The following is a 13,503-nucleotide window of genomic DNA, read 5'->3' as shown; positions in this document are numbered from 1 at the left end:
TACTATCCATATTCATGATATAACTCACAATATGAATGGCCCTGTGCAGGTCCGCAGAGCAACTGGGATGTGTGCCCCAGGTGATGGAATGGGGTACCCCTGGCGTGTTACATGCTGGGGTTGTCAGGCTATAATGTGGAAAACCTGACCGCAAGCCATAGTGGTGCACCGTGTTGGGAAAGATGCCACATTCCTCGCACGTTAAAGAACCCTGCTGTGGTATTCGATAGGAGTAGGAACCTTTGCGCTCCACCACAGGAGGCTAAATTGCCCGACCTTACCCATCCCCCTTTTTTTCCAGTGGCAATCAAAATTTGTCGACCCTATTATCCTTGTGACCCATCCTTTTTTTTTCATTTCATGTTCATTTTATCATCAATTTCATGTTCATTGTCTGAATATAGCTGAAATATTGCTGCTCAGACGTTAAACCCCAACAAACAAAAACACAATATAAATGTAATATTAAATAACATTGCCAATGTTTTAGATCAAACAAAAAAGAAAAGTGTTGATTCTGAAACAGGCTATTTTGCTAAAGGAAAACACTATTATGGGAATATAATAAAATGGAGAGTTAAGCCTAAAAGGACTAAAAAATAACTGAATTAACTGAAGGCAGTAAAGCAAAAATATTTATGTTGCCATCTTATTAAATAACTTTTCACCTAGGTGTTTGATCAAAATTTCAAAATTATAGTTGAGTTATTTCCCTTTGTATAATATTAACTACATAAAAAAAACCAAATATATCAGTTCTTACTTTTTGCCTTTTAACTCAGCAGACTTCTTTCTAATCTTCTCATTAAAATTGTCAAAAAAGTCAAACCTTATTTGGTGTTTGCTATCCTTCAGTTTCCCATACACACTATAGTTGTAAAACCAAATGTTATCTAGATCTTCATTAGAATTTAAGTGTGACATCAGTCCAAGATTTTTCACTGTAATGTCATCATGGAATTTCACATTCTTGGTAAGTCCTTTCTTCTGTCTCATGATGTTGTTCTTGGTCTCCGTATCCCCATTTTTCATTCCATCATCATTTCATGTTCATCGCCTAGATATAGCTTAAATAACTTTAGTGAAGTTATAGACGCTTATATGTATTTATTTAGGTTTGAAAACTTGTTCTTGAAGAAGAGAAGGCTATCCAAAAATCTTGTCAACCTTTGCACTAAACCCATCAAATAATTTGGTAATTTTAGTGGCAGGCAACTTTTGAATTTTCTTCTTCCGCTTTCGTCTTTCATCAAGCAAGTTGCTAGTATTTTGTGTAATTTTTTCCTGGTGATAATCCATGTTTCTCATTAACCTATGAAATGAAGAAATACTAAGTTTGAAAAAGGATAAATAGATGGACAAAGAACATTAAAAAGATTAAATGATATAAATTTTCTAGGATCAGTTTGAATACTAAAGATTTCCTATATAACCAGGGACAGATGCTACACTTTTTGCTATTTTTTTCACTGTAGCAGTTCAATTTTCAGCCCAAAAAAGCTGTCTAAATGATCAATTTTTATGTGACAAGTATTATTATCACTCTTTTAGCTGATAACATACTTGTTTAACTTGCACCACAATCATATTTATCAATCCCAGTTTGGTTGAAACAGGCAGTTAAGAACATCAATACTTATAGTTACAATCTTCATCAAATTTTTTTGCATCTCGGTTTTCTTTCTTTTCATCAACTTTCTACCTTATGGAAAACGACCATTCAGTGAACTAGCTCATATTTATTGACACAATATAAATATAAAATATATATATAGAAATTAGCCGCATAAAATTAACCTGAATATTCTTACGCCATGTTGATGATAGTAACTGCAGTTACGATCATCACGTTGACGCCAGTGCTACTATGGACATAAAAGTACATGTATCCTTCAAAGACTTGAAATAAGTTAGAACAACTATATTGAAAATGGATTGATGTGCCATTGTTTGCATCATTTCTGTTGGGAGTCTGTGAACACTTGGTTTTCTTCTGATAACTTGAGTATTTGGTGATGGATCTTACTTCAATTTGGTGGGTCTTAAATTGCTTAAGTGATAAATGACCTACATGCCTAAAGTTACTTCTCAACAGTGATAGTCAGTATTTATCTGGCTTCATAAGAAGCGGTAATGAACTGTCATCTTAATTAAATTGGCTTACAGTATCAAATAAGTATGATACTCATAGCAGCTGTACCTACTACCTGGACAAGTAGTATGATTGCATCATTCTAACTAAATATTGTGCCAGTACTTATTGATACTGTTTTAAGCATGCTATTTATATGGAGCACCGTGAAGCAGTGTAACTCTACAGTTATTACATGTACTTTCTTAATTTTCCTTAAGGCTCCCCAATATACTAATGAAAAAAAAGTCATGTCCTGGAAATAACAAATAGTGACTGTCCTTACAGAGAAAATTCATTGTTTCCTTAGTTCAAACAAATAAAAATATAGAGGTTAAGATTATGTTTCAATAAAAATAACTTCATTTTTTCTGATAGTTTTTGAGTCTTTTCTAATTTATTTACGTATTAAAAGAAATGAATATTTGATGTGTTTTTAAAAAGTTTGGAAAAAACGTGGATGTATGTAAGTGTATCTTCTCTGTTCCACTGCTGCTGTTGTCAAGAACCTTAACTCTGATTGTATTAAATCAAAGCATATATAGCTTTTCTAAGATAGGAAAGACAATCCTTTTCATTTTTGGAATTTACAGCTGTTTGTTGCATCTGATTTTTGCTTACGTCACATGATATGTAAAAAATATTACCGCCATCCGTGGAGAACCGTAATATTTCCACTATCTATACAAATTAATCTGACCTGCTAAAACTGAAAAAGGATGTTGTTAAAGATGCACTTAAGGGTTGGATTTGTAAAGTGTGGCAAAGTGCTATAAAGTCACTGACCATTTTGACAGTGAGGGGAAAAGGGGGACTAGGTGCTGGGATCTTTTTTTTTTTTTTTTTTAAATAAATAAATGTTCAAATGTTTGGAAAAAAAATATTTTTTTTTACTCATTCATTAACAGGGCAGATTTTCAATATAAAATATTGATTTCGCTTGCTGCTGAAATATAATATATTGTGCTTGCAAAACAAAAATTCTTATCAGACTCCCACCCCTGTGTGTTAAAGCAGTTTCAATGTCCTTTTCTATTCTCATGAGTCTCACACAGACGGTAAGAATACAGTAAAGCTCATGGTGCTTGCTGATATAGGCAATGCCTACTCCATATTAGTAAATGTACCAGTAAATTGGGTCACAAATTATGCATTTCTTAGTACCAGAGTTGTCCTGATATGGTTTACCTTTCTGCATGCACATGTGACTGGAAGTTGTACTTAATACCTTTTTGTAGTCACTGTTCATTTACAGTGACCATTTATCTTGTTTTATTACAAAGCTCTGATTGTACATCTTTGATAAGATAAACATTTTTGTTTATAGTACATTGTACTGGTACTAAAAGTTTATTTTTTCTGTGTATTTGTCATTGATTACCAGCAAGATTATTTTTATGACTGCCATTTCACCAGACTTATAAATAACAACAGAAGCATGTAGGTGCTTCATAGACAACTTGACAAGGATTCACATCTCTAAGTTCAAGTTTAGATGTCTCGAACTGCAAACTTGGTAAGAATTTTTAGTTGTTAGAACATTGTCACACTATGTTTCATGTTCTCATGGCCTGTCCTGGCTTTTTATATCTTGAAAATTTTAATCCTGCCTTTTTATTTCAAATTTGATCCTAGCGCATGCCCTTAGTCTGTCTGTCTTTCATAGTTGTTGTGACCTCTTACAACTTTTAAGTAGTACCTGAACATGCAATTAAGCAACTGATGGATTGGTTAGTTCTTGATCAGAAAAAAAGTCTGTCCAACCAGTTACCTGAAATATTGCATGAAAGTTTTGTTCTTTATTTTGTTCAGATATGGTGAACATACAGGGATTTACAGAACTGTTGAGTGGTGATGACATTGAACTGTTACAGGATGGACTAACTACATTAATAGAAGATTGGGATGCTGATGGTGATGAAAGAAATGTTCTAGCATTACCCCTGTTTAATGATCTACCATTACTGAACTATGTCTGTACACTGAACAGTTCCAGTGCAGCTCATGTTAAAGTTCTCATAGATCATGGCTGTGATGTCAATTTATCATCAAATGAGGTAAAATTTACATGATATACATCTCAATTTACTGTTGTTCAATAGACCCTTTTGTTCTATTTTTCTGAGCATGCTCAGTTAGTACTTCCACAAGGTAAATGCTAACAGTGTTCTATAAAATTTTACATGAAAGTGTTGCATTTACCTTGTAGAAGTACTGATTGAGCATGCCCAGAAAAATAGCATGAAAGGGTCTTTACAGAATAATGGCTATTTTGAAGTTGAGGCAGAAAATATTACAGTGAGCTAATACTTTATTCTGTTTATTTAATCATTTCACAGTCAATTTGATGTAGTGTTGTCATTAGAAATTTGCATTATTTTTTAGTATCAGGGCAGTAACCTGAGATAGAAAATATAAAATATTAAGAAGAATGGAAAAAGATAAAGATGCAGATTAACTTTTGTTTGGAGGTTAATAACATCAACACAACTAACACTCCTGTGAAAGACCTGATTTGGTAAATCACTGCGTCACTTGGTCGAGAAAGGGAATATCACTGTGGGCCTGTTAGGGCAAGATGTGATGTTCTGTTTTGTGTAACATAGATTGATTCTTAAAGTTTTTTTTCTGTTTACAAAATATTTACAAGGAAAGGAGGTTCTATCTATAAATGTGCTTCGTTTAATTTTCAGAAGTGTTTAACATTAAGATACAAGTATCCTTGTATCATTGTAATACGGAATTGTTTTAAGCATAAAGAAAAAAAAAAGACAATTTAAGCTATTTAGCTAAATTTAAAGCAAATGAGGAACTTGACAGATGTGATATTTGGTATTTGAACAGATCTTTCCATTAGACTGTAGTGAACTCAACCAATACTAATGCATATCTTGTCTTACTCTGTTGCACTTTTGAAAAATGAATAAATCTATACATATAGTCTGTTACAGATGATATTGTCAGTGTTGTACATCTCTTGTCATCTATCTATGTACAATCACATTACCAATGCAATTATGTCCATTACAACATTGTTGAGATTAAAGTTTCTGTTAGTCAACATATGCTATTGTACATTTGACCTTTTTATACACAGTCAATTTTGACTGGATGTATTATGGTATACAAGTGTCTGGCATCTGGCTGTCCGTTTTAAATATTTTGCTCTGTAACTTGAAAACAAATCGTCAAAATTTCTTTGTTTAAATTTAAAATTGGTGTTTCTTATGATGGTCAAACGGTCTGTATACTTTTTGGTGAAAATTAGATTAAAACTTTTTGAGTTTTTGGACTTTGTAACTAAAATAGGAAGTGTTTTTTTCACGTCACATCTTTTCACGTCACACCGTATCTCAAAAATGATTTATAATTATTGCTTAAAACTTTAAACACTTGTTATTTATATCAATCTAAAGATCGGTGTACTTTCTGGTGATGATTCAATATTTAATTGTTGAGTTATTGAGTTATTTTTATAAAAAGGGGGTGTATTTTCACATGTTGCATCGTATATATGAAATATTTATGATTATTGCATAAAACTTTACACACTTGTTAGTTATAATAATCTGAAGATCTGTATACTTTTTTGTGATGATTCTTATTTTATTTTTTAGTTATTGATTTTTTTTAGTTTTTTTGTAAAAAAGTTTTTTTTCTGATTTTGCGCAGTATGAGGGGAATTTAGGAGCTACATTAACCCTTACAAAATATGTTTGAGTGGTTGTGTCACAAAAAACTGACTTCCAACCCTCCCATACATTTATTGATGGAAAAGACCTTAGAAAGAAATCAAATGGAGAAACATTATATCATCAACACTGAAACGTTGTAACAATTTTTGTTTCTCTCTTTTTCAACTTCCTGTTTTATGGAACTTCAAAATTTGTTCAATTTATGTATTGACATTCAAAATTTTCATTGCAAAAGTCTTTGCTCCCTTAATCAAAATTATTGCTTCAATTTGGTATCATATAAAACATGTTGTTAGCAACGTTTGTCAGTCTCTTATATAAACTTCCTGTTGAGCGGGAATAAGGAATGACTCAGAATATACTTAGGATGACATCCTGTACAAACCTGTGTTATTCCAGTAATATTTAATATGATGTTTTTTTTCACAAGAGGAGGAGGGGTGTAGCATGTGCTTGTGGCGCAGCATTTTATTAAGCTGTGTCAGCAACAACAATCAAAACACTTAAATATCTTATGAATTCTCCGAATATAGGACTGTGTAATACATAGAGCCCCTAGGTATAGAGTGAAATGGCTATGAATATTTAAGGTCTTAGAGAGTATAATAGAAAATAATGTATTTAGAAGTAAATATGTGTATGTACTTTGATTGCAGGGAACCCCTCTACAGATCATAGCTAAGAATGGAAATTACTTACTGATAGATATCTTGTTGGCAAATGGTGCCATTCTGGAGACAGACGAAGATCCCATCTTCTCAGAAAACTCACCATTTTATTTGGCTTCTCTGTATGGACAGACTGAAGTTGCACGACATCTATTGAGTTATCAACCAAGTACGTCATCTTGTAATTTCTCACAGGGTGAGCATTACTAACTCCTCTACACAAATACTGTACATGTATTAATTCTCACAGGGTGAGTGTTACTAAGGCCAAAAACAAAAAAAAGGACATGTACTATCTTTAAAAAAAGATGGCCAACTCTGTAAAATTTGTTCTCTTTACTTACAATTTTATACATTCTATTCAGGAAATAACACGTGGCACACAATTTTCGATACAGTTTTTTTTTTAACGCCACAAAGATATCAGTATTTGTCCAATCGGGAAACAGAATCACTATCAGGTGACTTGCGTTTGCATGGACGTGTGTCTTTAAGGTCAAAAGGTAAAAAGGGAAACTATACCAACTGGGTCGGAATAATAAGTCTTTTTCCTGCAACCTTACCATATCCTAGTTTATTGTGCCTACCCTAAACATTTAATGGCCATCTTGCTCAAGCACTGTTATAGTGTACACTGTTTCCCCATTAACTCAATGAAAAATGTTTTTGAAATAACAAATAATTTTTCCTACCTACTTACCCTATTTTTATTCCCCTGTGACAAACAGTCGGGGGCATATTAATTTACCCCTGTCTGTTCGTCCGTCTGTCATGCAGTCTGTCAGTCCGTCTGTCATACTGTCCGAATTACACATGATCATGGCTTGTCTGGCTATCTCCTTGTACAGTTTTTGAACTACATCTAGAATATTTTACAGGATATTTCTACACATGATGAAGGTGTGCAGGGCCATAGGATTTTGATCTTCGTGAAATATTACGGAAATTGGTGATAGTTACACTGAGTCATTTTACTCAGAAATGCCTCATACAGATTTTGAACTTCATTTATACCATGTCGTCATACAAAAATAAACATGTTCTTAATTTGGCAAATTTAGTGAGCTGGGGCATCATTAGTGTCTTACACATACATCTGATTGCTTAAAAAAAAATATCTTCTAACAAATGATGCAGGGGCCTTTGAGAAACAGGACTTCTAGTTTCTTGATTGTAGCAGGAACCAAGACCTTTTTTGGGCCTAACTCTTCCACACAAAAACTGCTAATGGATTCATTCTCACAAGGTGAACATGACTAACTCTTCTTCACAAGTACCATTCATGTTGTCATTCCCACGGGATGAGCATTACTAACTTATCTTCACAAATACTGTTCATGTGTTCATTATCACAGAGAGAGCATTACTTCCTCCTCTTCACAAATACCGTTCATGTGTTCATTATCACAGGGAGAACATTACTTACTCCTCTTCACAAATACCGTTCATGTGTTCATTATCACAGAGAGAGCATTACTTACTCCTCTACACAAGTACCGTTCATGTGTTCATTATCACAGGGAGAACATTACTTACTCCTCTACAGGGGACGCTTGCCCTGCCGGTGCACCTGGTCCATGCTCCCAGTTTTTGGTGGAGTCCGAGTTGCTCCTTTGCTTTTGTAACTTTGTATGTATGATTTTAGTTACTTTGTGTTTTTTGTTGTGTATGTCTGTTTTCCATGTCTGGTCTTTGTCCTTGGGTTGCATTCTTTTGATTGCCGCTATAACCTTGGTTCCCATGATTACTCCTTCCCAAATACCGTTCATGTGTTAATTATCACAGGGAGAACATTACTTGCTCCTCTACACTAATACTGTTCACGGTCATGTGTTTATTCTTACAGGGAGAACATTACTTTCTCTTCTACACAAATACTGTTCCTGTATTCATTCTCACAGGGAGAGCATCACTAACTCCTCTTCACAAATATCGACCGTTAATGTGTTCATTATCACAGGGAGAATATTTCTTACTTCTCTACACAAATACTGTTCCTGTATTCATTCTCACAGGGAGATCATTACTAACTCCCCTACACAAATACTTTTCATGTATGAATTCTCACAAATTATATCTGCCTGTACACATTTTTGCTGTTTTTACTGGTAAACTTGTTTGAGTCTTTTAAAGGTAGACTTTGTTATATGTTTTATGTTCTATGTGAAAAAAGCAAAAAATAAGTACACTATGAGAAAGACTACATTACTATAGAAAAACTACATAACCATGAGAAAGACTACACAACTATGAGAAAGACTACATTACTATGAGAAAGACTACATAATCATGAGAAAGACTACATAAATATGTGAAAGACTACATAAATATGAGAAAGACTACATAACCATGAGAAAGACTACATAAATGTGTGAAAGACTACATAACCATGAGAAAGACTACATAAATATGTGAAAGACTACATAACCATGAGAAAGACTACATAAATATGAGAAAGACTACATAACTATGAGAAAGACTACATAAATATGAGAAAGACTACATTACTATGAGAAAGACTACATAAATATGTGAAAGACTACATAAATATGTGAAAAACTACATAACCATGAGAAAGACTACATAAATATGTGAAAGACTACATAAATATGAGAAAGACTACATAACCATGTGAAAGACTACATAAATATGAGAAAGACTACATAACCATGAGAAAGACTACATTACTATGAGAAAGACTACATAACTATGAGAAAGACTACATTACTATGAGAAAGACTACATAACTATGAGAAAGACTACATTACTATGAGAAAGACTACATAACCATGAGAAAGACTACATAACTATGAGAAAGACTACATTACTATGAGAAAGACTACATTACTATGAGAAAAACTACATAACCATGAGAAAGACTACACAACTATGAGAAAGACTACATAACTATATTGGACATATTGCAGTTTTTTTATCCCTTCAGCACCTGCATATGGAGTGTTCATATCACAACTCAAATGTTATGCCAGAGCTTGCCAAAACTACGCAGACTTTTTTATCATGCAAGAACTCTAACAAATAGGTTTCTGGAACAGGGTTTTGTTGCTACAAGATTGAAGTCATCACTACAGAAGTTTTATGGTTGTCATCATGAACTCGTGGATCGTAATGGTGTATCCATCTGCACCATGAAAACTGATTTCCTTTCCTCGTTTGTCTCCCCCGGATTTGACTTTTTATAAGCAACTCGGTGGGTGTTTCTAGAAAGGCAGAGGATGCTTACCCTACCGGTGCACCTGTTCCATGCTCCCAGTTTTTAGTGGAGTCCAAGTTACTCATTTGCTTATGTTACTTTGTATGTATGATTTTGGTTACTTTATGTTTTTTGTTGTGTACGTCTGTTTTCCGTGTCTCTTCTTTGTCCTTGGATTGCATTCTTTTGATTACCGCTATAACTTTGGTTCCCTTGATTACTCTTTTAACAGTAGATCCCTGCATCATCTACATCGCACAAAACATTATAATTATTTTTTAAACATGTATATACAGTTTCTATATGATATTTTATGTAAATTGAAGCTTATTTTGTGTGAATTGAAGATTCACAAGTGTATTTGTCATTGAAATAGTATTAAGTACTTTCTATACATGTAACTTTACTAATGTTTCACTTAGAATTAAACACAATGACAACTGAAATGCTTAACAGGAAAAAAAATTAGATTTTATAAAAGTCACTTTCTTACCTCTTACCTGTCCTTATTCAATCCATAGGTTTTAACTCTCCTGCTTTTGGCTGTTTGGGAAAATTTAAGGAATCTTTTTCCTATTTAGATTAGCCGTAATTAAAGAATCTTCCTCCTGTTTAGATTAGCCATATTTGTGGAATTTCTTCCATATTTCAAGTTAAAATGATAATCAAAACATATTACAAAAACAGGAACTTGGCAAATTTCCTGCTTTGAGAAAATTTTGAGGTGGTAATCTCCTTAGAAGGTTAACACCTATGATTCCATCTCTTAGTCTGTCATTCTGCAATATTTAGTGATCTGGATGTCTAAACATTGACTTCAAATAATTTGATAAGTTATTTGAATATCACATTTATTTCAAGGTGTGTTATACATTTTGATATGTCACTAGTTTGCATTTATTGAAATATTGAGTAAAATTGTTCAAACATTTTTTGAAAGTGGTTTAAGATTCCAAACAGGAAGATTTAGATTTTACTTAACCAGATTGAAATTGAGATTTCATGGATAATTGTTGACAGAGTAAGAGACTTTTGTTTATAGTGATATATTCAGGACTTATTGGAAGTTATAATTGATCTGTAGTTATATCTATTTCAAGTTTCTGATTAAGTTTTAATTGCAGGGCAGTTTTTGATAAAATTATTAGGCTTGAACTGAAGTGCTGGTGACAGGCATTTAAAAGTGATTTAGTTTTCGAGTTTAATGAGCCTAGAAAGTCATATGTCAATGGAAAAATAAATCAATGTAGTTTTTGAATATCGTACTTATCAAAGTGAAGAATGGTAAAGTTTTCTGCTATTTTACATTAATTAGAAGATGCCAATACACTTTGATAAGTAATTTAAATAATTTTGTTTATTGAAGGTATCAGAAAGCAATTAACATATGAAGATCTCTTGTATAGAATTTCAAAAATATAAAAAAGAACTTTTTCCGACAAAATACTATTTTTATTTAAAATCGGAGAACAAAATTGCCTCTAAATATTGTTGCATTTTATTGCATTTTCATTGGTTAAGAGATAATAAGGCACCGTAGAATATTACAATGTATATCTAAACATTTTGTACTGAATAACAAATAAAATAAACACAATCGTGATTCGATCTGCAGCAAAATGAGTTCAAAGTTGCAAATTTTCATGTATTTTAACTACTGATTTTATTAAAATTGTATCGCCTGAATATAGCTGAAATATTGCTGTTTGGACATTAAACCCCAACAATCAATCAATCAATCATACTAAAATTGTAAAATACGAAATCAATTCTTGGATAAACTGTTCTGTTTCTGAACTGTTGATACAACATAAAAACCTGAATATAAAGTAACTTATTTTTTTATAAGTTAAGTGCTATAAGTTAGTGTCAGTCTGTAAATGATGTCATTCTGGACGGTAGCGTTTACAATGCCTGTACCAACTTTTCCCCATTCCCAAATAATGTTTCCTAAAATATTCATTCTTATGGTATGTTGATAACTGAAAATTACTTGAAATGTGGAGAAGTCTGTTTTAATTCATTTTTATTCAAGAAAATGATGTATGTAATGCTTATCTTGCAAATTTTCAATACAAGTTTTTACATGGAGTTGTATGTTTTTGTACAAGATTCATATAAAAGATTCAAATTTGTGTTCTTTTTGTAATAAGAGCATGGAGACTATATAACATCTGTTTTTTGACTGTTTAGTCACTTCAAATATCTTATATGATTTTAAAATTTTTCTAAGAAAATACTATTCTGATTTTGTTATGGAAAAAAAGCTCTCTTTTTTTCAGTGTTCCTGAGGCATAAAATCAAATTTAATCTTTTGTTATTTATTGGAAAACAATACATATTCAAATGCAAATTGGAAGAAAAGCTACCTAATATTGTTGGTTTAAAGCAGAGAATTTACATTTTTGAAATTCTATACATATGATCTTTACATGTAACTTCTTTACTGATACCTACAATGAATGATTTCACTTTAATTACTTATCAATGTGTATTGGGGTTGATCTTTGAGCTCTCCTTTAATTAATGCAAAATAGCAGAAAATTTTACCACTTTTCAGATATTAAAAAAAAATACATTGATATTTCTTTCCATTGACATATGATATAGCCTTATACCCTCTAAGCCCATTAAGTTGGATCCGCTGCACTACTTTACTTTTTTATGAAACATCATGATTTGTCATTATAGTTAGCAATGTTTTGAGTTAAAAGCTACACTTCCAAAATATTTGTTGATGTTCAGATAAGTCACTTATTCATGTATCAAATAATTTAAAATAATAAGTTATAATATTACAGAAGCTTGTGGAGGTAAGAAAGCTGAAGAACTAAATGTTACTAACATTATTTCTATATCATAGACATATACTTCTCAAGCCTTTTATAATAACAGCTCTGGTTTATATAGGATCTGATTTGGAGAAGACAGTACTGTACACCTTAGCCCAGTAGTATTTATGATAAACAATTGTTGTCATTTCAAGGTATGGGGTAGGGGGGGAATCTTCTTCAGGAAATGTATAAATTTCTCAGAATTATAAAAAGAATCAATTGGACTACTTTTCCTCCAGACACAATCTCTGCCTATGATCCTCCAGACACAATCTCTGCCTATGAAATTATGAATCCTACTTTGACACGTAGCATAAATTTATTTGGAATGTTTTAATTATTGAATGCCATTAATGACAATATATATACATTATATGTACATGTCTGTGTAAATACTACATTAATCAAGTATCAGTAAAGCAAGGGAATAATTAAGTTTCTTGTTAAAGGATCTTCACAAACTCTACAAATGGGTGGTATATTGGAATCACCTTGTCTGTCCAAATTTCATTACAATTATCTTGGCTCCAAATTGATGGATTGATTTCAGATTTAGTGTGAGGGTGTATATAGATATAAGTGATTTTGGTGCTTCCTGGGTTGTGGGACTTTTTCCTTATATGGAATGATAAAGAAAATTTTTGTCACAAAAATCTCCACTCTGAATGGATGGATTGATTTCAAATTTGGTCTGTGGCTTTATGTAGATAGGATATGTTGTAAGCTTGGGAGTATGCCTAACTTCATGTTTTTTTTGTCACAGCATTGCTTTCATACTTTTGAATGTAATATACTGGTACTGGTTATTATTTTTTTTTTTTTTGGCTTCTATAGAGTTACTGGAATAATCTGACCATTATAACTCTATCTCTTCTTTTTTGTTTGCTATTATTATTTTTCCACAGAAGGTGACTTGTATTAATGACAACAGTCAACCATGTTATTCATCTCTTTGTCTTTG

At 32.4% G+C, this 13,503-nt stretch overlaps 1 protein-coding gene across 7 annotated transcripts in view; it reads left to right on the top strand.

The window, feature by feature from the left end:
* Window positions 1-13,503, top strand: part of LOC148623032 (leucine-rich repeat serine/threonine-protein kinase 1-like) — a 66,310-nt gene that overhangs the window by 13,428 nt on the left and 39,379 nt on the right. For 4 of the 7 annotated variants that reach the window (XM_088573508.1, XM_088573510.1, XM_088573506.1 and 1 more), the window contains exons 2-3: window positions 3,944-4,188; window positions 6,483-6,690. In XM_088573508.1, the coding sequence (XP_088429634.1) occupies window positions 3,946-4,188; window positions 6,483-6,690 (451 nt within the window). In that variant the 5' untranslated portion in view covers window positions 3,944-3,945. Of the gene's footprint in view, window positions 1-3,496; window positions 3,648-3,943; window positions 4,189-6,482; window positions 6,691-13,503 lie in introns of those variants that run through there. The other 3 variants (XM_088573512.1, XM_088573511.1, XM_088573509.1) reach the window with 2 other exon arrangements.

The sequence above is a fragment of the Perna viridis genome, chromosome 3 (genome assembly GCF_037379345.1).
Source record: "Perna viridis isolate PV_CMFRI_1.1 ecotype Kerala chromosome 3, ASM3737934v1, whole genome shotgun sequence".
NCBI classification, from domain to species: domain Eukaryota; kingdom Metazoa; phylum Mollusca; class Bivalvia; order Mytilida; family Mytilidae; genus Perna; species Perna viridis.
Note: the sequence above shows the minus strand (reverse complement) of the source record. Positions and strands in the feature narration are given on the sequence as shown.